General features: G+C 43.1%; 1 protein-coding gene across 1 annotated transcript in view; it reads right to left on the bottom strand.

Annotated features, from left to right (window-relative positions):
• Window positions 1–24,953, bottom strand: part of LOC308379357 (E3 ubiquitin-protein ligase SMURF2-like) — a gene marked incomplete at its 3' end in the record, with an annotated part of 84,148 nt that overhangs the window by 10,919 nt on the left and 48,276 nt on the right. The window contains exons 2-7 of the mRNA XM_080856453.1: window positions 9,029–9,067; window positions 8,412–8,520; window positions 4,718–4,851; window positions 3,623–3,688; window positions 1,322–1,406; window positions 428–511 (exon numbers count right to left, since the gene is read on the bottom strand). Of these exons, the coding sequence (XP_080712579.1) occupies window positions 428–511; window positions 1,322–1,406; window positions 3,623–3,688; window positions 4,718–4,851; window positions 8,412–8,520; window positions 9,029–9,067 (517 nt within the window). The remainder of the gene's footprint in view (window positions 1–427; window positions 512–1,321; window positions 1,407–3,622; window positions 3,689–4,717; window positions 4,852–8,411; window positions 8,521–9,028; window positions 9,068–24,953) is intronic.

The raw sequence follows: 24,953 nt of genomic DNA, 5'->3' as shown, positions 1-24,953 counted from the left end.
TCACACCCCCACTGGCATTAAACATCCAGCAGGCAGCCGCAGCTCTGGAGCGCGCCGCATCCGTGGACAGCAGAGGGTCCACACGATCAATGGCGTCTTTGTCATTGGCGTTTAAGAGAGGACGGGCTTTTGTATATTGGTGTATTAGCATTGCGGTGGCTTGACTGCACATCTCCAGACCACACAGTGGAAGGCAGCTGAGCCTGGATGAGTGGCCCACATAAACAAACACATTCAGGCCTTTTAGAGAGCCCTCTGCTCCCAGCTCAGACCTGTCCGTCTCTGCAGGAACAGGCAGAGCATTGTTCATCAAGGCTCAATTCAGAAGAAGCCCAAAAACAGACTGAAGAGGAGAGTGGAAAGGGATGGTGTCAATGCTATGCCAGGGGTAAGCAGGACTGAATTGTGGGTAATGTAGTGCACTTACCGGGTGGGCCTCTCCCATTGTGTGCTTCGTGTGATATGATTCAGGTACTGGATTCGTCCCGATGCTGTCCTTCTCTCCTCCCATCTGCAGACAATGAAATGAGACACACACACACACACACACACACACACAGACACACAGACACACACACACACACACACACAGACACACTTGCGTTAATAAGCTCATCAGCGCTCTCCAAAAATGTCTCCTTGTCCTGTATGTGTTGGGTTTGTGTGCCTGAGGCTGCAGACGAAAGGGAACAGCTTGATCTCTGACTGGCGGGCGTCCTCACTGCTCCAATGGGACAGCCTCCATCTGCATCCACCTCCTGAAGCTCAACTCTCACTTGCTCACTGAGGACCAGAGGCTTTGCACCAGGGTCAATGTGACTGGGAGTAAGGATGGAGAGCAGAGGACTGTCACACAGAGGTCATGGGTTCAACTCCCCTCTGGAGGCACACTGTCTGTCTGTCCTCAATGTGCTCTTCAGCCATGTCACTCATTAATTGCTAGACACATGAGGACACCTAACACAGAGTTGTGGACATGACATTGCTGTCTACAGATGAACTGTCCCCATTCTAGTTGAGTGGCAGCTGAAGGGGTATCTTATCTGTGGCTGCTGTAGTCTTTAGGCTCTTTGGGTGGTCCGGTGGTTTGCACCTGCTCCGATACAGACTCTCAAGTGGGAGGAAGAAAGCGATACCACAGAGCGCACACACACACACACACACACACACACTGACACACACACACACACACACACACACACACACACACACACACACACACACAGCACACACACACACTCACACAGTCTCGCACACGCACACTCGCACACACACACACACACACACACACACACACACTTTCACACACACACACACTCACCCATCAGGAAGGTCGTTGTCGAACAAGCGGCTGCAGTCGACCACAGGGCCTCCACTGCCTATCCGGTCTCTGGACTGCAGACTCACTTTGGGGATGAAACACAGACAGGAACGTCACATAAGACACTGAACTGTGGCACCAGGGGTATTCCATAGGACTTTCAGTTGGTAATGGCCTCTACAGGAACCTGAGATCCTTTCTGTTGGGGAAGATATACAGTAAATTAAGGGAATTATGAGGGGGTGGCCGAGAGGATGACTTGTACCGTTTGTGGTGGGCTCAGACTCTAAGGTTTCCAAAGTGGAACAAATGGCCTCAGACAATAGGGTGTGTTGTAGTCTCATAAGGACAGACACACACAGCTGTGTTCTGGTGGCCATAGAGCATGGGAAATCTGACTGGGTATGCTTGCAGGACTAGTTATTGTGGTTTTGGGATGTGCTTCAGATGGGCAGCTGCCACTGAGCTTGTTCCCTCATGCTTAGAGATGTGTGTGCAAGCATGAAGGTGTATGAGTGTGTGAAGAACAGAAGCTATTCTGCACCCGTCACATCTACAGTGGGCTCATATTTCATTGCTTTCCTGCATGCAACCCCTTTACGCCCCCCCCCAGACAGAGGGTCAAGGTAAAGTGATTGCACTGCACTTCCAACTTAGCAGTACGTTTATAACCATGGATCAGGTGATGAGCTAATAAATATTAAAAAGGCAAACTCCTGTAGTTTCCGGAAGGCCTGTGTTTCTGTATATGTGTAACATTGTGAGCAATGTTCCCTCTAAGCTGCACGCGCGCGCGTCCGCGCAGGCCAGTCGAAGAGCCCGCGCAATAGATTTTTCAAACCGCGCACATTTTCCACACCGCATAAACGATTTTTTTTTAGGGTTTAAAAATCTGAGCATCAAAGGGGATGTAGGCTAGGTAATAAACATTTAAAATACTGACATGTCTGACAACCCAGCCGGATGTGCGTTAGAATGTTTACATACAACATTTCCTTTAGCTCTCTTGCCAGTCTCTGCTCCAGCAGTTATAGGCTACCATGGCGAAAAGAAAGGCAGAGCAGGTGCCCCAGAAAAAGGTCTGCCTAACGTTTAAACATGAGCGGCTAGATGAAATAGTCCAAACTGACTCAGGTAGGATAAAACTTTCAGGCATATTTACATATGCTCGGAGGCAAACGCGAAAAGAGTTCGCTCGTGGAAAACGTGCAGTGAACAAAAGTGACATTATTCTGTTTGTCCTTAAAATTTGTGAGCACTTGGATGCTGCCTTTGAGCCGGACACGTTGGATCGTGCAGTTACGTGACCAATCTGGCGAAAGGGTTCGAAGCGCTTCTGAAGGAAGCATAATGCGGTCCCGGGACGCATTTGTCGAATTCAAGTTCATGGTTATTGAAAAAAGGTGGTCGCTGAAAAGTGAGCATTTTCCAGATCTGGTAGGCCTACAAATTCGACATTTGTGGCACATTCCAAGCATCTAGCGCCGACTGTGAACGCGGTTTCAGTCTAATGAATGCCACTAAGACAAACTCGTGAGGCGAGAAGATTTGAGGTAGAAATTTCCAATATTTTCAATTAGACCTATTAGGCCCTATTCAAAGTGATCTTGATAACTGCAACAACATTTTGACATATGTTTAGTCAGAAAGGTTTGTCTTCCATAGGACTGCAGACAAGATGAGCCAAACAGCCAGATAGGCCTAGCTCCCTCAATGTAATTCAAATTACATGTTTTGTAGCTTAGTTTGTTGCAAACCACTCCAGTTATTACATTTTTTTTTATAAAGGCTACCTTTAGGAAAAAGTACACTATAATCACTATATTTATTGTAAAGCACTGCATTAGCAGTTTTCTTTCAATGAAGTTCAACTTAAATGTTGTACCTGCTGAGAAATGACTAAACACCTTGGATACTTTTATTTTGTGTATATATATCATTATCATTCATAACCAGTGAACCAGTCATAACCTCCCTAAACCTTATTTAATTTCAACCAAAGATCCTTTAAGTTCAACTAAACTGACTGGTAAAACACCATCATTAAAATGTCCAGCCATTATAAAGGATTTTGAATAAATATCAACCTTGTAGACATATTGATGCATTTGCTGTCATCTTTTTTGGAAACCTATGGCAAACGCAGGCTCGTGGTCATTTTCGTAAGGTCGCGTGGTTTACGAATTGCTCACAGTGCTGAAATGTGCGCTCAGAATAAAAAATATTTGCTCAGTGCTGAAAAAAATTAGAGGGAACATTGATTGTGAGGGAGTTTGGAATGCAGGCTCCTTTTGTACTCACAGACTATTTGTCCCCTGACGGTGTCACTGTCATTGGGACTCAGCTTGTTGAGGTCCAGTCTCTGATCTGGAGATGGAGATGGAGATGGACAGAGCCAGAGCAACAGAAAGAAGAACACAAGAGGGCGGAGGGGAGAAAGACCAGCAGACAGAGAGACACAGAGAGACACAGAGACACACAGAGAGACCAGGTCAACTTTTGTGTGGAATCTGGAGACTACCTTTCCTGAGGTGAACATGAGGTGAACATCACAGTTCCTCTGTTTATCAACAAGTCCTTTCAAAAATACCCACAGTTCCTTGCTGCAAACTGCAGTTCAGCAGTTCAGCCAGATGAGTCAAAATTCAACCCCTCACCCCCATACCCAAACACAAAGCCAGCCCTATTCCTTGCAGACATTGTATGCTGCAGACTGTCTGGAAAGTTATTTTGTGTCCGAGCCACAGGAAAAGGAGACCAAATGGGTTAGGGAGAGTGCACTTTCTGGGGAACACACACACACACACACACACACACACACATACACAAACAAACAAATCAGGCAGGCAACCACTACAAACAAAAAATTGAAAAGGATTTCACAAATCAATCCACAAAGACAGACATGTAGATGCTAACTCTGGAGCCCTATTAAAATGCCTGAAGGGGGTGGGGAGAGGACTTCAAGAACAAGCAAGCAAACAAACAAACAAACAAAGAAACACAAGCTCACAGAAACAAACTATTCCATTTGTGTGACCTGTCTAACGAGTGAAGAGGAGGCAGCCCGTCCCCCTCTAGTGCCTGGACTGGCGACTGTCATCCAGGAGAGGGCTGAGGGCTGACATGGCTGCTCTAACAGAGAGTGACTAGCAGAGGCCGAGCATGACATCCAGCTGAGTGAACTAAAGCAGGGGTGACGAGACACACACACACAGCGCCCCACATTCACCCCCACCTACAGGAGAAACACACCTGCTCACACTCACAGGGTTCAGGCCAGCAGTGCGCTACTAAGGGGAAAGTGTCTAGCGTCCAAATACACAAACACACACATTTAACTTCACACACAGACACACTCACAAACGTACACACACACAGACAGCGGTGTCTTACAGCCAGTGTCTTTGAGGCGGTTGATGGAGTTGGACAGCAGACGGACGCAGCCCAGAAACCCAGCACCTTGCTTCTTATGGATCTTCTTGTGATTCCACACACTGATGGTGATGGAGTCAGACTTCCCGATGTATCTGAGAGGCAGAGTGATGGAGGCGGGAGAGAGAGAGAGAGAGAGAGAGAGAGAGAGAGAGAGAGAGAGAGAGAGAGAGAGAGAGAGAGAGAGAGAGAGAAAGAGAATGAATGAGAGGCAGAGTGATGGAGGGGGGGAGTAAGACAGAGAGAGAGACAGAGAGAGAAAAAGATAATGAATGAGAGGCAGAGTGATGGAGGGGGAGTAAGAGAGAGAGAGAGAGAGAGAGAGAGAGAGACAGAGATAGAAAGAGAGACAAAGAGAAAGTTATCCAGTGGATTTACATGTACATGGCAACATTAATTCTGTGACTCATTTTCCAGCATCAAACTTCAGACCACATCAAAAAGACCTTGGGTCTAGTCTGCATTGGTCATCACAAAGCAGCCCCTGTAAGAAGGCACGCACATAGACACACACACACACACACACACACACACACACTCACACACACACACACACACACACACTGTCTGTGAATGTGAACCTCTCTGGCCTCAAATGTTTGAGCTGTGATTCTCTGGATTAATCACTGACCTTTTAGCAAGGGGGGGGGGGGGGGTGTTAGCAGCTAGTATAATCAGTATTATCATCTCCCTGCTGGGGGACTTTCTAACAATGAGTCTATCATGAAGGAGACAGTGACAGTTTTAAAAACACGGATCCTAGAAGGAAAGCCAAAATGGTTGGATGTCCTGTACAGCCCATTTCCAAGACACAGAAAACAGTTCAGATGAAATAAAAAGGCTTCATGTCAACAGAGCTCTCAGACAATGAAGCTGCCTGCTTAACAAGGCCTCCCTCTGAGAGCCCAATGTTATGGGTGAGGTGCTCAGGTTAATGGCCAGGGGGCTGGGTGCCACACATGCCATGGGGCTGAATGCACTCCCAGAGAGCCCTGCTTGGCATGGGCGAAGGCACGAGCTGGAGCCTGGCTTCCTTTAGCCGGCGGGAGCAGCTGCGCCCCCAGGGCACACGGACCCCACCTGCTCCCGAAGCGGGCATGACTGCCCAGCCGGAATGAAACGGGCACTCATGCCAGTGAGGGAGAGGGGGTGAAAAAGAGAGGGAGAAGACAAATCCTCCATTCTTTATTCACCACCAATCAAAATGAAAAGTGCAAACACTGATATGGGTGAGAAATGTCCTCACATTTATTCAAATTAATAAATAAATCAAATACGTTAATTCATTTGACTTTCCTTTTTCAATCTAAAAACGCATTCCCACCCTTATCAATGCTTCTCTCCATGAAGGATGAGCCCTCTGCAGTGGTGGACTCTACAGCAGCCATGCTGAGCGTTCTCATGCCAATGGAGATATCTTTGAAGTGTGTGTGTATTGCTGCGTGTGAGAGACTGAGAGCTGAGAGCTGATTTCGTCACTGTTCCTGGGTGGCAGGAGAGACGGCAGCCTTGGGGATTGCCATCTGTCACTCGCGGCATTTCAAACATTTCCTTCAACTGAAGGAGAGAGCAAAGGTCACAGCGCAAAGAACAAGTCACTGGGGCATGACTGACACCCATGGCGCAGTCGCACACACACACACACACACACACACACACACACATACTAGAGATGCGCGGTTGGCGGTCGCACCCGCGGGCGGACGACGTGACAAAAAATAATATTTAAATTCAATTCGGGCGGGTGGCGGTTTACCCAGCTAAATTCAAAATATCTACACATTGTTAAATGTCGTTACCTACATCCAAGTACATTTTGAAATAATCCAATTTTCATCAGGCAGTAAATTGGCCTTGTTCCGTGTATGCATACAAAGCAAGCAAAGGAAGCAAAAAAGTTTAAATTAAGTGACGATCCAGTCCATGTCGCGTCTCCTTGCAGCGCAGCAAACCTGCAAGCTATGAGTCAGCTATCAGTATTGGAAAGCCTTAACGTGTCGTAGATGAAACTGCCTGGGTTATTTTGTTTCGTTAGGCTATTAGTTATATTTTAAAACAGCCAGTCATTGTAGCCTACCACTCGTGGAATAAGGAATTTCAAAGAGATGATGGAGCGATTTGACTCAGAAGTGACATTGGGCATTGGCAGCGCGAGATGTTCAGAACAAGTTAAACTTCTAGCTCAGTAACATCACCAGCTAAGAAAGAAGGTAAGAAAAATTGTCAGAAAACTTTGATTTGCAAGGCAAGCAGGCAAGTGTTGGGTTTGTTACAGTATAAAGCCTACAATGCGGTGAAATTTCGGAATTAATAGGCTCGTGTCGGCGTTTCCTTAATAGGCTTTCTTTCATTTTGCAAAAAAAAAAAAACAGTAGGCTATATTACCATATTAAAATGGTGTACCAAATTGCGTTTTATTACAATGATAAAGCATTGTAGGCCTACTAGCCTATGGTAAGGTCAGGTTTGCCGATGTGCTTGGCTATTTATTATTTTTTCTACCTGTGCATCGATCGGAGACAGACGTCACTTCACTGATAATATTCTGGGGATAGGCTACAACATAGCCAATAGGCTATCATACAAGGGACTTTATCCTTTAAATATCTTTGCCGCATTGGATCAGTCTCCTTTCAAGAACAGGCAAGAACTTTCTAGCCTCGCGTCATCAGCGTCTATACCTAAAAACAACAGGCGGATGGCGGACGGATGCGGTTTTGAAAATTGGTCAAAAAAAATTGGTGCGGATGGATGGCGGATGGATCATGCGTCTTGTGATGCGGTTGCGGATGAAATAATAGCCCATCCGCGCATCTCTAACACACACACACACACACACACACACACAAACACACACACACACTGTATAGCCTTCTGTCAGCTGTATTCAAAGTGCTGTATTAAACACACTCTGTACTAGAGACTAGACTCCACACTGAATGAGGGAGGCCACCTGCACCTACCAGCTGCTCCTAACTGCACTGCCGGCTGTGTTAGGAAACCCATGCAGCCACCCATCTCCACCAATCTCCCACTAAAGCTTCCCATAGGCATCGTCTCTGCCTGGGTTTGCTGGTCTAGCATCAGCGCTCATCTTCCTGCCTTAACCCGGCTGAAACCTCCAACGTACTGAAGACTGACTCCAACCAGCGGCAGTGAGCAAAATGGTGTGGGCTCATCAGGCAATGTGACCCAGAAGCTCATTAAACAGCCATGTTTGAGACAGAGGGTTGGTAGTCCAGGCAACCAAACAGCAAACAGGACAAGAGCTTCCTGTCGAGGTGAGTGTGTGCATGTGTAGTCACGTGCAGGATCAGAGTGTGTGCATGCCTGTGCTGCTCGGGAAAGATGAGGACAGACGGCGCACGCTGAACACTGCTGCTTCTACATTTGAAGTATTTCTGAAACAGTAGCATCATGGAGACACTGAAACAGTAGCATCATGGAGTTCACCATTGGCTGGAGCTTTCTTTCATACATATTATCTTCCTTCCTTTCATTCAGGTTTAAATGACACAGTCAGATGAATAAATATGTATTTTGGTGAGCTGCGGATAATGTATTTCAGCACAGCATTTGACATGAGCACAGAGCGACAGGCCAATCTGTGTTACCAGCTCTGCCGCAGACAGGAAAGCTGTGAGGGAGGACTTACAGGTCATAGTGCTGGTTCCACTTGGGGTCGAGTGTGTTCCTGACGGTGTCTGTGGAGTGGCACTGTCCCGATCCATCCACCACCACCTTGGCAAAAGGGTCTGGGAGTCCTACAGTCGACACAAAGAGAATACCAGTGTAAACCACAATACATGAACACTTCAGAGAACAAGAAATAGCCTCAACAACACTAACAACCAACTATAGTTACACTATGTAGCTCTCCTTGAAGTAGGGAGGGGAGAGAAGAGCTATGAAACAACAGAAATGGAGTGAGGAGAGAAAATAACATATGCATGGAGAGAAAAGGGAACAGAAACACAATGCTGCAGAGAGAGAGAGAGCGAACAAGAGACAGACAGACAGAGAGAAATACATCAGGAAACATGAAGAACAGACAGAAAGCAGCGAACATCCAGACAGACACAGTGGGGGAAAAAAATAGTAAAAGTGGTTCTGGAAGGCAGTGGCATTTTTTTTTTTAATCGACTTAGACTGACCCACATTTCTCCTCTCGTGGGGGACTCTTATCTCTCTAGGCACACTTCAAAGCCAAGAGCGGAGGATCTGTGGCAGCCTACAGAAATAGAGCTGAGCTTTACTGGGTTAGATACTTACGGAAGAAGTCTTTCTTCGCAAGGTTCTTTGCACAGAGCACTGCAGACAAAAGGGAGGAGGAGATCAGTGATGAATGCTGGATATCCTGATGGCACATTTGTAATTTAGCACGTTTAAAACAGCACTGCCTCACTGAAAAAAAGGTTCTAGTTAGAAGGCAAAACTCCTCTAAAAAGAGAATGATCTGGTTTAGATTTTGGATGTGTGTGTGTGTGTGATCATGTTTTGAAAGGGCATCAGGTTTAGGAGCACTTGAACACACTCTAGCACATTGTGATCACCCCTGCAGTCTGAAGACTCTACACTCAATGCTAGCACTCTCCAGTGAAGACTGTGGCACTCTGTGAGAGAGAGAGAGAGAGAGAGAGAGAGAGAGAGAGAGAGAGGGACGAAAAGACAGAGAAAGGGCTGGACAGTTATAGAAAACTTGAAACCAGACTTGTTGGGTCTTTATACAAGCAGCAGTGTGTGTCTGTTTGTGTCAGGGAGGTGGTGAACGAGAGAAAGAGTAACATGTGGGAAATGAGTAGGTGAGGATCAGACTTTACTTTGGTAACGCAAAAGCCAGACATCAAAGAACAAGTGGTGACGAAGGCTGACTGTTGTGTTGCCTCACGTCGCCTGTGTCTGGGCCAAAAAGTAATATAGCTACTTCTCATCGAGAATATGTCTGATAAGACAATGCAAATGGCACTGGTGTTGTCAGCCCTTGGTTGTTTTGGGCGTGGAAGAAGCAAGGAAGAGACTAAGGGTGAAAACGCACTAAATAAGTGAAATCATGGATCCTACTGGCTCGAGGGGCAAACCTGTGTCGAAATATGGACATAAATGACACTGCTCAGTTATTTCGTGTTCAGTTCCACATGTCGTGTTCAGTTCCAGAGGACATGACATGACATGACATGGTGCGGGACAAATCACAAAAACTAGGGCCACAGACACTCACATACAGCCCAACATTGGCCGACCGTTGGGCTGGTGTGTCATGGGCTTGACAGACACGAGATGGGGAAAAGTAGAAAGAAAAGACAAGTAAGAGCAGAGTGAAGGAAGAGAGAAACACTAAGTCAGAGGACAGCAACGAGAACGAGATCAAACGAGGAGGGGGAAATAGGCCAGCAGCTCATTGAGAACTGTCCACTCCTCGTCAGCCCTGATGCCTGTTCTGCTGCTAGGCCTGGGCCTCAGGAGCAGTGTGTGTGTTTGAGCAAAGACCACCACCGATCTCATCTGGACTGACACAATGGCAGCAAGGGAAGAGGAGGGGCACTGGACCACGGCACTGCAGTTGGATGTGTTTGGCTGTGTTTGCAGTCCCTTTCGCATATTAACACGGTCAGATTAGAAATAATCCAAAACGAATTGCCATTCCCACTTAGCGATTAATCACAGCAAAGTTCCATGTGTCCATGAAACAGCATGTGACGGAACAGTGAGCACGCACCTTTGCAAGACGAGAGACATTCAGCGTGTGTGTGAGATTTCTAGCATAGTGACTAAATCAGGCAATAATTCATGCCACTGTTACATCCCTGTGCCAAGGCTACAACAACAGAGGGAGGCAAGAGGCTGGATTTGAAACAAAAATGGTTTATCGACTCAATTACAAATCGAAAGAGATGGGTTAAAATCAGTCGTCAGCAGTACAAAAATGTTCCTCACACTAGGAGTCTCGGGGCGATTTAACCCTATATCAACCCTCCCAACAATCGGAGGAGAAATCTGGTCTAGGACCTTAGAGGGTACCGTTGTTCGGCCCAAATTATCAGGTAATATGAGGCGTTCACAGATCCAGTCTCACCCTTCCCGATCTGCTCGCAGACTCATTGGGGCTGCCCAATCATTTATAAACCTGTTTGATACTTAGGAGTCTGGATCATTACGCCAGTGGTTAAGATTCTTTTGAAAAGGGTGACCGCTAAACAAGCTACTGTACTGGTGCGTTGGAACGCTGAGATGGAGCAAATGGTGGTGGATATGAAGCAAGAACAAAACTGGTATAACGTGTCTTCCAACACATACTGAATGGACAAAGAGAAGAGCTGGGGAAAAATAGCCTCTGCTTGGGTACCAGGGGAGAAAAAAAAGCTGGCTACCTCGCAAACAGTAACGATTAATTTAAACATTAGCTATTGAAATGTCAATAACGATTTGGGAAACATCTAGACAGGGCTACAAAAACAATTCTTTAACGTTTGTTTGTAACAAACAAAGTTTACTTTCTCAAAATCAGCTCAACAATAAAAGACAGGCTTGTGTTCAAAGTGTTTAGAACCATTTGATATGTTAAATGGCTTCACATAGACATTAAACAATCCTAAGAGAAATAATGGGAGATCAATGGGGCAAGTGCCTACTCTGATACTAATGAAGTAAATTAATGGGGAGAAGTCCCCCCTCCCCCTTGCCCTTCTAGCTCTACAGACAAGGAAGAATTTTTTGAATTTTTACGTTCCACTGAAACACACCTCATTACTCAAACATCTGGTACGCATCTCTCCTCTCTCTTTGCCTAGTTTTTTCTCAGCATGCCAGTCCCGATACTCACACACTCTCTCTCTGACACACACACACACACACACACACACACACACACACACACACACTACAGGCCTCTGAGAGGGGGCTTCAACACCTCACTCTGTGCAGCTGGGGGCTCTTTCATTCATTATTTACAGGCAGCGAGGAGAGGGGGAGAAAGGGAGGGAGGCAGGGTACAAACAGGTGACCAGGTCCTCTGATTTTTTGTCTTGGACCCCTAATAATACAGCAAGGCTGATAACATTGCTTTATTAAAAAACAGAGATGTGTGAATGAGATGAAGATGAAGAACATTCTACTGAAAGCCAAATGACCAGCCACATAAAATGTAACAAGTTGAGTGTGTAACTAAACCTGACAGACGTAGGCTTACCTACATGTTGAAGACAATGGCACACTGAAAAATACATCTGGCATCACAAACTCACAATGGACACTAACAGCAAAAAAAATACCCTCCAGAGAGACCATGGAATGCTATTATCTCTGTATGCTGGGGATGGGTAAACTGGCCCTGCAATGGGTTTGAAGAGAGCTCTACACATCCGCCAGAGCCCTTGCAATTGCAGAGCATCACGGCGGGACAGCTGTCCACAGAGAGCTCCCAGTGTGCACAGCATATTGGGAAGGGCTCTAAAGGGCAGCCACCAGCAAGCAGTCTAATGAGAGGAAAGAGGGTAGGGTAGGACCAATGGATAGGTCACCACTGTAGACTTCAGTATGTCCTCCATAGTCTACTGCTGCTAGAGGTCTCTCCGTATGCATGGAGTGTGGAGGACAGGTGGAGTTAAGGTGCAGAGTGATTTTTGTCATAAAAGAAGGTGCAGAAATGTGTTGCTGTACCGCTCCCCTCAGTAAGAGGAGCCTGATGAGTTATTTCTAGAACACTAATGAATTGTCTCTGGCCCTGCATTCCCAAATCTCAGAGATGAGCAGAGACACTAGGTTTTGCTTTCAGCTCAAGCCAGTGACACACATGCATCACTGTCTGTACATCACGCTGGGTTTCTGAGCTGTTTTCGTCGGAGGACCTAGGCAGAACTCAAAACTGTGTAGAAGACAGAAGCGGAAATCAAAGAAGGCGACCAAACAAACAGCCCACATCATGAGGGCAGGAGAATTCCACATGACCCAGCACACTTTCACAAAGCTTCCCAAAATAGCCTGTCTATAAAAGCTGCCAAGCAGTGAAAAAAAATACTAAAAATACATCACGTAGAGCAGAGTGTACATGAAAACAATATATTTGTTAAACACAAGCACAGAGGGGAAAGTGAACATTGGGTAAGGGGTGCATCTATAGGCCTACACTGTTTTATTCTACACGTGGTGTTACCCTAGGGCATCAATCTATTAGAAGAGCATACGTATATATACAGTATATATACACCTAACTGCTCTAGGGCCTTCTTTACATTTACATTTACATTTAGTCACTTAGCAGATGCTTTTATCCAAAGCGACTTACAAGGACTTTTGTATACACCTGCTCTAGGGCCTTCTTCAATGTCTGCTGTTGGAAGAACACTACAATGGGCACACTTCACTGTCTGCATAAACAGTTCAAACATAGATTTTTAAGATAGATTTTCTCACCAGCCATAAAAACAATATTCTTTTGTCATACAAACAGGGGCGGACTGGCCATCGGGGACACCGGGAGAATCCCCGGTGGGCCGACGGGGTTGTAACGGTCCAAAATACCGGCCCACATCGGTCTCCGACCGCCCCCTTCCCTGGTCATCGTCAGCAGTGAAATTAGTCTATTGTTTATAGAAGACGTTTAATTGACTAATAATAGTAATGACTTAAAGTCACTGACTGAATTTTATACTACTCCTCGCGATCTGTATTCACACTCATTTTTCGAAAATGTTCTGAAGAGCCTCTATACTCATCTCATGTTTTCCGTCAGTCTAACTTTGTTTGAGGCGTTAATAAATGTTAATCACTCTAGCCTACTCAACACTTGCACATCACTCGCTTGCAGACACCTTTAACACCCCTACACACACACTCACCCAGCATGCAACATTACTGATACCACTGATGTTCAAACCCCATCGTAGGTTCTGTACTGTTCATTTCTACAATATATTTCATACCAGGGGCGGCTTGTCCATAAGGGCAACGCAATGCCTACGGGAAAAGGAGTTTTATTTTCTGTCGGATTCTACCACTAGACCGACCGATCTACCTCTGAAGGCCACTTTTTCCCCCCAGTCCGCCCCTGCATACAAATCAGTGGCAATGGCGGCAAATCTGTCCAGAGATTGCTTTTCAGTGATAAGGTTGTCCACATTGCAAGTTGTTGAGGGAGACACTACAAATAATAAAAACTGAAAGCTGAAACTAGGGATGCACCGATCCGATATTTGTATCGGTATCGGTATCGGTACCGGTACCGATATTGAAGACATTTCTAGATCGGGTATCGGTTACAATGGGCCGATCCATATTTTTATTTTATTTTTATACTTGAATCCTATTCCTACTACAGTACATTATTGATGATACAGTAGGCCTACTGCCTTTCGTACCTTATTGCTTAATTTCAAGTTGGGACTACCTCTAATGCTATTCATTTTGAAAGTCTACCAACCAAGCTAGTGAAGCTATTGTTTTCTCAATTTCAGCTCCCTTATTATTTTATTATTTATTTTGTTTTACATTGTACTTTGAATCCCTAATTACACTGACTAAACCAGTCACACTTTATTTATATGATTGATTGTTTTACTGGTGCCAAATTAATTAATTAAATAAATAAGTAATTCAGTACATTCATATCTATATATTTTTTATTTTTTAAATAGCAAAGAAATGTTTAAGTCAAGTCTCATGATCCCAGTCTTTTCCCCCCAATGAAACGTACAGTTTGTTACCATAATTTTGCGCTGGTTTTTTTTATATCGTATCGGATCGGTATCGGCCGGTACTAAACCTCAGATATCGGTTTCGGTATCGGAGGTGAAAAAAGCGGATCGGTGCATCCCTAGCTGGAACCCAAAGATATCAACCCCCCCCTCCCCCACCCATAGCTATGGGTTCTTGCTTATTTCTGTTTATCATTAGCTGCATGTCAAGCATTAGTCTAATATGATGGTACTGATTTCACACTGTGAATACAGCCATGGACCTCAAGCCAATCATCCAATCAGGATACATTAGTATGATTGGCGGTCGACAGGGATAACATTAAAGTAATGCGCCAGTCTGCAGTGTAATAATCATCAGTTCTTGTCCTCCAGTTAATGGTATTACGGTTAAGTGGTGTACTCTCTATGCCACAAATGCATGTACACACACACTCACTCACTCACACACACACACTCACTCACTCACTCACACACACCCACTCACTCTCTCACAAACACTCACACACACACACACACTCACTCTCTCACACACTCATGAGAAGAGAATGACTGTTCAATGATGGGCTTTATTGGAAAATGGCATTTGATGACAAGGCCTTCTTGAGAGAGTAAATATCCATCTAGCAATGCTTGCCAATATGTCTGGGTTGTAAACCTGCCCCTGTAACAATCTGTCACAATGCACACGTTCTCCCCTTTCTAAAATGGACACACACAAGACACCTTTTCAGCCCTGTACCTGGATCCAGGGAACCCCAAGTAGTCCATGGCCTGCCCTGCACCCTCCCCCGCACAAGCCCAATGCAGCGAGAGGCCTGGGAACATGCTCCAAAGGAAAGCGGAGGTCAGATTGAAAATGAACTCCAATTTAAATGAACCAGTCAGAAACATGTCCAATTTTATAACTGCAGTTTTTGAATCGTCCCGTCCTAGCTGTCCATGTCTTTCTGACTAAAAGTGCTGTTCAATTTAAGTCCTTTGTGTCCTGACTGCTACATTCAATACAGTGGACCACAGAATAATGCTTGAGAGGATGAAGCATTGTGTTGGGGTAAGGGGGAAAGCACTTGAGTGGCTTGCCTCATTTATCTGATAGGACCCTTGTGGTGGTGTCCTCTTAAACATTGCCCGCCTCTTGTGTGGAGTTCCCCAGGGTTTGATTTAAGGTCCCCTTCTGTACTCACTCTATTTATTGCCCCTAGGACAGAAAGCATGGGATTTCCCATCATTGCTATGCCAATGATACCCACATTTCTCCCCCTCTTAAGTCTGTTGTTAGTCTTTTATTGTGTTTTACCCTATTGGTGTTTTGGTCATTCTCCTGTTGTTTTTATACTTTTTTTTTTTTTTTTTTTAACTTCACTTCACTCTCTCATATGGTGTCACATCAAATTAGGGCTGGGGGTAAACGATTAATCTGGCGATTATTTTATCGATTAGTCGACTAATCTAACGACTAATTGGACGATAAGTCTAACGATTATTTTTCTGTTGTTTGATTAAAACCATAATGTATCTCAAATAAATACCCAAAAAATCTTAATATATACTTTATTGAGCACCGTTTTGCACAGCAAAAGTCCAACAATGCATTTCATGTGTATCTAGAGGCACAGTAAAAATGTTTGGTACTCAAATGAGCCCTATCACACTTGGTTGTGGTGCTCATTAATTTAAATGTTTTCAGTGCTCATAAAAACATGAATTCATTCATGAGCACTGCGCACCACCTTGTGTGCAGTCCTGGCCTGGACATTGCTTGGCGCCATTAGTTGACATTGGCGATCTAACGTAGTGAATCATTATACATACTATAAGCTGGCCAACGTTAGTCTAATGTTATGTGTTTGACTCGCAAATGACCACAGCATGAGTTAGCTCTCTGTGCTGTTTGTCCGTGCTTGGTTGCCGTGTTCTGCAGCCGTAAGTTAGATGCTAACTAACGTCAACTAAACTGACACAGCTGTCTAGCCGCTAGTAGCTAGCTAACGTTAACTACTAGCAACCAAGCACGAACAAACTGCACGGAGAGCTAAGAAGATAGTTAGCTAGCACCACAAAAGTGCGCAGAGCTCAAGCTACACAACACACTGAACAAACGTTAAATTAATGTAACCAACGTTACTTATTGTCCCCTTCACGAGAGACAATGGGGTGCCTCCGCTTCAGATGCTCCCACATCGCTGTTGTGCTGGTGTGGTATGCCAACTCCATTTGGCAAAGACTGCAAAAAACGACACCTTTACGTTTGGGACTGAATTTGAAGTATTCCCATACCTTCGATGATTTAGGGCGAGGTATTTGGACTTTTTCTTTTAATGGGGCTTTTTGCAGGGCTTTGATGGGCATCCTTCTGTGAGGTGGTTGGCGTTTCTATCTCCATTCACGCAATGTTTGTTTCTGTTTGGGTCAGCCACGTGTATGTGGCGAAGCGTCGACGTAAAAACAAGGCGTCGACGTAATTTTGAAATCGACGCGTCAACATCATCGACGCATCGCTACAGCACTACATCAAATGTACAGAATTCACCCATGACATTCTTCTGTGAACAGAGCAGTGTACCACAGTGCAAGAGACAAGTGAAAAACATCACCTCCCTATGGAAACGTAATGTAAACTGTGCAAAACCTCAGAATTTAGAGTAAACATTTTTGTTTGTTACTTGGGTAAACTTCAGAAACCATTTGCATTGACAGTGGAACCTATCTCTTCTTGAGAATATATTGTGGGCTTCTAACACAAGAGGGAATGTACTGTAGTAATCACCATGGTTTCAATATTAGTCTGTGGTGGTGCGATGATATGGAATCAGATAAATGACTTTCGGTGAAGGAAAGGCAAATGTAATTTTTAATTATAAATTATAATTATAATTATCATACATGTGTCATGTGAACATAAAAAAAAATTCAGTTCTATCCTTCCATCCTTGGTATCGTAATGGGTGAACACTTCACATACCATGACAGTATCCCTGGACCCCGAGTATACTGAATTTGTTTTAAAAATGTAAACATGCCAAATGAAACTGATTGCAGCACTGTTTTCTGCTGTACAACAAAAAACTCTTCTCAAGAACATTGACGAGGGAAATTTCATCACTGGCTAAGTCTGGAACTACTTCTCCTGCTAAAAGGTGAAAACATGAACGCAAGAAATGTAGAAATCCATTTGGCTAAATCCATTTAGCTTTGGCTGCAGTCTGCCACACTGCAGAAACCCACCCTCATGACTAGAGGAAATTACATCTAGCAGGGCCTGCTAAGTGTGCTTACTGAACCATGGGGGCTGTGAAGGGCACTAGAGCTGATATCCCCAAGGTGTCACACTATGGAAGTAAGGGTCCCATGATCATGTTCATGTTTTCACACAAGAGGAGTTGTGTGGTCTGACACACCTATAAGATAAATCACCTGTGAGCAGGGTGGGAAATTTACATATTTTTAAGGGGGCAATTTTTGCCCCCACTTGCTGAAATCCAGGGGCATTTCACAAAAAATTGGGGGCACTTTTAGAAACTTGTGAAAAACATTTAATCTTTGTTCAAAATAATAAACACACTTATTTAGGCTTAAAGCAGCAATACGAAATTATGTTCCAAAACTAGTACGCTAACTACTTAAAAGGCATGCAAAAACCTTGTAACCACCACCAACAGCCCAGCTGACACTGATAGAAGCTTGCCAACACACTAACTGGTGTATTTTTGCAGTACCTGGCATTTCATGCATGTGAAAGCTTTTCTTCCATTTTTGCAGGGTGTTCCAGCCCGTTACACAGAACTACATAGGGTATATCTTGGATGGCTAGTGGGAAAGACACAGGTCTTGATCTGTCCTTCACATGACCATATGCGATCAAAATGAATTAGAGGACGGTACCAAAACGAATTGCCTATAAAACCATACCTCAAAAAGTGTTAAATTGTTGCATAGTGTTACTTTAAAGTATATGAACAATTGTCATCAAATGGCAATAATAAGACTATTAGGCATTAGTCTACAAATTCAAAGTGTTTTCTTAGAATTTTTTTTTTTTTACAAAAACCAAACAGACAAGGTCAATTATATATTAGGACAATCATATTCACGTTTATTCTTATTTCTTTGTGGTTATTACTACATTTCATTATTCAACTATAAACAACCGTTTTTTTTATTTCTTTTTTAATAATAATAATAACACATTATATTTATGGATTTTTGTGTTTCCTTTAATCATGTTGTAGCCTACCTATAGTAGGCCTACTACAGGAAATACAGATAAGACTATTAAGCTAGCTTGCAAGCAAGCCTTTGTAGCTAACGCACTATCAGACATAGCTAACGTTAGCTAACTAACATTAAACTAGCTTAACCGAACTAAATCATTTCTAAAAGTATTATTGCTAGTTATCATTCACCGTAGGCGATGGCGTTTTGCTTGGTGACGAAAGGCCATGGATTTCTGTATGTTTTCGCTACCCTTGATGAAGTCAGCAGAAAAATTTGCCTGTGCTGACAACGACTTGGGCAACTCGTTGTCCACAAGTCCGACATGCCTTGAAAAAAAAAAAAAAATCAGGTCTCTTTCTCGTCGTCGTCGTCATCCTCCACCCCAGGCCAATCGAACTTTAATTTTTTTTACAGTCGCTGGGTGTGTGAATTAATTTAATCTTTTAGAACCTGAGATGGTGACAGAGACTAGCTGATCCTCATTTCTCCTCAGGTCTGATTAGGAAGCGCTCCAAATATTTGTAGTTAGATCGTTCGGTTCTTCACGCAACAATCAGTCAAGGCAAAAATCAAAACATTTAATGGCAACTGACCGGGTCAAATAGGCTACGATGTTTTTGACACGTTCATCAAATTATTATTTCACAAAATTATGGGGGCATTTTTTGCCCCTCTCCTAGTAATTTTAGGGGCAAAACTTTATTTCTTAGGGGCAGTTTTGCCCTTTGCCCTCGTGTGTTTCCGACGCTGCCTGTGAGACTCTCTAGGGCAGGGCTCTTCAATAGGCGGCCTGTGGGCCGGATCCGGCCCTTGTGATGCTTTGGACTGGCCCCCAGAGTGAGCTCCGGTAGCTTCATTCAGTTTGTGACTTTTGCTAATTGTACACTCTCACGTGCAGTGGGTGGCGGGATGCACCTATATAGGTAGTGGTATATTTTTTTCCTACTCTGATATATATGGCCAGAAAACCTTTGCCTGTAAGTTTTTTCTTAAACAGTTGATCAGTTATTACTTAGAAACATTACTTCTTGTGGAAACCACTTGTAATGAACCGTAGTTTGTTCGAATTGTTAACTTTGATGAATATGCTAAACGCTAGCGCAGGCTCTATGAATTTTCCCCTATAAGTTAGCATTAAGCTAACGTAATGTCTATCGCAGTTAAACATCCAATGCTAAGTGATTGTTTTTAGAAACGAATGTTACGAGATGAGATTACCAAGATTACTCTGTATGTCTGCTCAGTTTTACAGTGCTTCTTAAGTAAAGGTTTGAAAAGAACTTCAAGCTTTAGACTTTCTCTTGGGAAAACTGTTATCTATCTGCCAAGCCGATTTAGCAGGCTAGAGGGACCATGCCACAAACAGAAAAGCACGGGCAGAATAGTAAAAAAAAGAATTGGTGCACTTGAAAGTTGTTTGCCCGTTAAATGAATGAAATTCTAAAGAACTGATACAGTTCACCTGAACTGAGTGAAATTTGAAACACTTTTCCTTGATATAATACCATGCACTTTTAAGTTGTTGCAATTCTATTCATTTCCATGCAATGCACTTTGTTGGTGGAGAAACATTTGATCCAGCCTGTCACTCAAATCAAATCTTAAATATTGAGGATAATGACCAGTTAAGTTGTGTTGGTACATCTATGTACAATGAAGTGCATGTTTTTGTTAGTTATTTGCATTTCTTCAATTGTCCGTTAATATGGCTTGGTTATTGCTCACCTGGTTTGATTTTTGAATCCTTGGGCCTATGCGCCTCTAGCACTTACAAAATAGAATATATTGACTTCTTCAGTATGTTGTTGTAATTTCTTTATAAATTACCGTGATAACTCATATCCTCCGGCCCCTGACTTTGCCTCAGTTTCAAGAACCGGCCCCAGCTCTAAACTAATTGAAGAGCCCTGCTCTAGGGGTCTTCATAGTGTGGCTGTGATAAATGTTTCTGTGTGGCAGACACATGAAAGGATGACCCAAAACAGTCACAAGCCGTAGATACCTGCAGCAGGAGTCCTCATTCTGCCTTAAAAAATCACCGTCTGATCAAGAACTAGTTATTTTTGCAGCATTTTGAACTATGTTTGATTCAGTATTCTTCAGACCCGTTGATACCTTTAAAACTAACTCCATTGAGTTTCTGCTATGGCTACCCCTCAGTGTGCCTGTGCAGCTTCATATTAACGAGTTTATGTTCACAAGTTCATATTTACAAATTAACATGTGTTTATCACCCACAGGCAGCTGCAAACTGTTATGATGGTTCCCTAAGCTAGAGATAGCTAGGATAGTTAATAGCCAGGTAGAGCATCTAGGGCTGGGTATCACTAGGTACCCCACGATACGATACTATCACGATATTTTACCCTAGATAACGATAATATCACGATACAGCGATTCTGCGATTATCTATACATTGCAAGAAATTTCACCCACGATACATCACAATATCTGTGTCACTGAAGAAATTCAGAATTTATTAATTGCACTGAATCCATTTCACATGAATTACACATGAATTTCACATGAATTGCACGAAAAAACAAGAATCAAGAAAAAACAAGTAAAATAAAGTGTACTGCACAGTGTACAGAATGATGCAAAGTAATGCTTCAAAAATATTTTCTGCAAAGTAACAGAAAATTAGAAAACAAAATAAATGCAGAAAACATATTTCAGTGCTTAGTTATCAACTTTTCTGTAAACAATGGACACAGTGCTGCTGAACAAGCAGAATCAAATTGTTTTATGAAAACTTTGTTCTTTGTGAACACAGAGCATTTAACCTATGCTTAGTATTTAACTTCTGTAAAATTCAACTAAATCTGTATTGTGCAAACGTTTCAAAACAGCATGTTCTTCTTCAGAAAGAGCAACTGGTCAAGTATATGAAACTTATTAGCAGCTCGCTAGCTAGCCACTATGTGCTCCAATGGGTTTTTGGTTAAAGTTTTCGCGGCAAGCTAACAGTAATAGTTCAGAGTTCAGTTAAGATGTTGCGCTGATTACTTTAATTTATAATTTGTGAATTCATTCTATCTAAACCATATATATCAGCCAGTTCAATCACGAAAACGTTGTATGTAACATATTTAGCAGCTAGCTAGCTAGCTACAATGTGTTTTCAATGGGTTTTCGGTCAAAGTATTAGCCGCAAGCTAACTAATAGTTGAGAGCTTAATTAGACCTACAATATTCTGTTTGACCTCACAGCATTCGTGTAGCATATAAACAACAAACCGAGTCGATTAGACATACAAGTCGTGAAGATAACCTTTATTCACATAAAATATCCCCCGCCTTCCGCCATTCCTCCGTATGTGTCTCCCTCTTCTTCTTTTTTTTTTCACTGACTGCATTGGACTTCATTCTAATTCATGAGCGCCCTCATGTGGGGTCTTGAAGTAGTGACTCTGTAGATTAAATCTGTAGCGGGTTTTTGTGAGAGAATCTGTTTAGAACGGCTGTATGTTTATTGATTAAATATCGATATTTGGCGTCAGCATATCGATAACGTCCCGCAAGAAGAAATATCGCGATATGTTGTAATATCAATATTTTGGCACACCCTTAATAGCATCCCGTTTAATAGTCTGGTAGGAATACACAACACCCCTTACTTTAAAACGGTGTATTCCAACACTGAAAACTATGCTTTTCAAAAACGCTGCCCTCGGCGGATACATTTGAAAACTGGACTTCTAGTGTGGACAGGGCAGGGGAAACTAAATTTCAGACATTCGGTTGCCTTGGCACAAAACGTCAAAATAAACATGGAAGGTGAAATTAATATGCTGCTCTGGCTCTACAATTTGGAAATTGGAAAAGTGTTAGTCGTGTTGAAAAAAATATTTCTGCGCGTTGTCTTTGTCTGTGTCTTCGCCTTGCTCTTATAACTGCTGCCATATCGAAGTTTTCAGACTCAATCAAAACGCGCTTCCTGGTTAAGACGTGCTTTTATGAGGCGCATAATTATCCCGCAAATTTGAGACGCACTCTCGCCAGGCAGTTTTAGTAAATACCACGGAATACATTAGACGCACTTAACGCCTCTCCTTCCACCTCTTTGTGGCACACACCCATTTTTGTCTTATACCCTCCCAGCAGCGGTAATCTGCGCTTCTACTCAAATGTGCCTCCTTTATTAATACCGTTTTATGTTTACATACGCTATTTTACGCCTGAAATGGGTGCAATCCTGTTAGTAAATCAGGCCCTGAGGCTGCTGCACGTTTTTCCACTTCTTCTCCCCTCTTCCCAAAAGGTTACAGACAAAAAGAGAAAACATCACAGATGGTGCTCACACCTCTGCTCATGTGAATGCCCCCTGTCTCCATAGTTACAGCAGTGAAGAAGGGGGAGAGGGGGCCAGAGAGAGAAAGCAGGAGATGGAGGGAGAGAGTGAGAGATAAAGAGAGAGAGAGAGCTCTCTGTTGCTGATGAGTGCTTCTCATTCAGCAAGCATGGCAGCTGAGGGACTGCAGAGACTTCACGGACGACAGAGGCCCCAGTGAGCAACCTAGGCTTGTGGGACACCAGGGCTGCTATTTGGAACAGATGGCAGAAGAGATTTCAACATCAAACTCCACACAGATATCATCCCTATATTGCTTTTAAAAGAAAATGAAAACATATTCATAAGGGCTAATGAGGTTTCTTGATAAAATAGTAATTAGTGACCTCCAAATAAAATAGAAATAAATTCACCCTAGCCGGTCACCAAAAGCTAGCAAGAAGAGTTTGGCCTATGAAAAACTAAAACAATCCAACAATTCCACTTCTCCACAACTCTCGGATGAAGACTCTGTAATCACGTATTTAAAAAAAAAAAAAAAAAAAACACCCAAGACTTGTTCACAAAATGTCTGGGAAACAGTTGAGTGCAATTATGGGAATACTGGGGGTTGGCCCTGTAACAACGCATTATGTAATAACGCCGCATTATGTAATAATGTAATACATTTGCACGCCATTATGTAGTAACTGCCGCATTTTGTAATGATCTGCCGCATAATGTAATAAACTTCTTGAACGCAATATGTAATAACATTTTCCTCATTATGTAATAAGTTATTACATATTGCGGTTGCTACTACATAATGCGGGTGTTGCAATATTTTTTTTTGAAAAATGTAACAATTGGTGCATTATGTAACAAGAGCAATCCCAGATTTCTGACCTCCAGCAAGGAGGTACACAAATCCGGATCCAGATCATCCTGAAATTTTAATGGGGATGTCCCAGGACCCACCTCTTGTGAAAATTTCAGAAAGATCCGCCCAGTAGTTTCTGAGAAATCTTGTCCACAGACAGACAAACAGACAGACGGACAAATAAATCAACGGACCCGATCGCATAACCTCCTTGCTGGAGGTAATAACCGACAGAAATTGACATTAAAACAGCAAAATAATGTGTATTTTACTCAAAATGTATACTTAAACAGATACTTGGCCTATCTTTAATGATGTAATTTAAGTATTTAAGCAACTAAATGAAAAACAATCCAGCTGCAACATACAGCCAAATACACTGATCACACAATGGAACTGCAGAATAATTAAGTGGATTTCAACAATGTTCTTTACCTAAATCAGGCCATGGCTCACATTTCACACACATATAGCTAAACCAACGGTATAGGGAGGGGGTTGTCATCAGAGAGCTGCATATGAGAATTCCATTTGACTTATGCTGCTCAGCCACTTAGCCACTCCTTGATATTGCTCTTCCTGCAAGCATACTAATTGGGACTCATGGTGTCTATCACTGGCTAGGCTAGGCCTACTAGTGGAAAGGACATTTTTAAACGTAAATTATTATCTATGAATTATGTTGTTTATCGTACTCGCTAACTTAGCCAATAATATTGCTCTTCCAAAGTTTCTGACAGGAAAATCTGTTTCCCTTGTCTATGTTTCCTTCTCTCTCTCTCTTAACATTTGAATCTATTGATAGGAACAGTGCAAAATATTTCTTAAAATGTCTATGTTTATTGAGTTTATTGAGTCATTTATGAGTCAGCACATTCCCACATTGGTAATGCCATATTAAAGCTTATTAAGAATTAGTATTACCGTAGAATATATATTCAATAGAACATTCTCTATTTAATTATGACTATGACTTCCTCCCCCCACATATCTGCTATTAACCACTCTTCTGACCTGCACCCTTTGGGTTTTATCTAAAGGGTATGGACAACAGCAGGCAATGAGTGAGGATGTGTACAATGTTATAGTAAGCGAACTGAGGGGCGAATTCAGTGTTCCTGTAGCTGAACGTACGAA

Source organism: Sprattus sprattus (assembly GCF_963457725.1).
Source record: "Sprattus sprattus genome assembly, chromosome: 18".
Lineage (NCBI taxonomy): Eukaryota > Metazoa > Chordata > Actinopteri > Clupeiformes > Clupeidae > Sprattus > Sprattus sprattus.
This window is presented reverse-complemented; position numbering and strand designations above follow the sequence as displayed.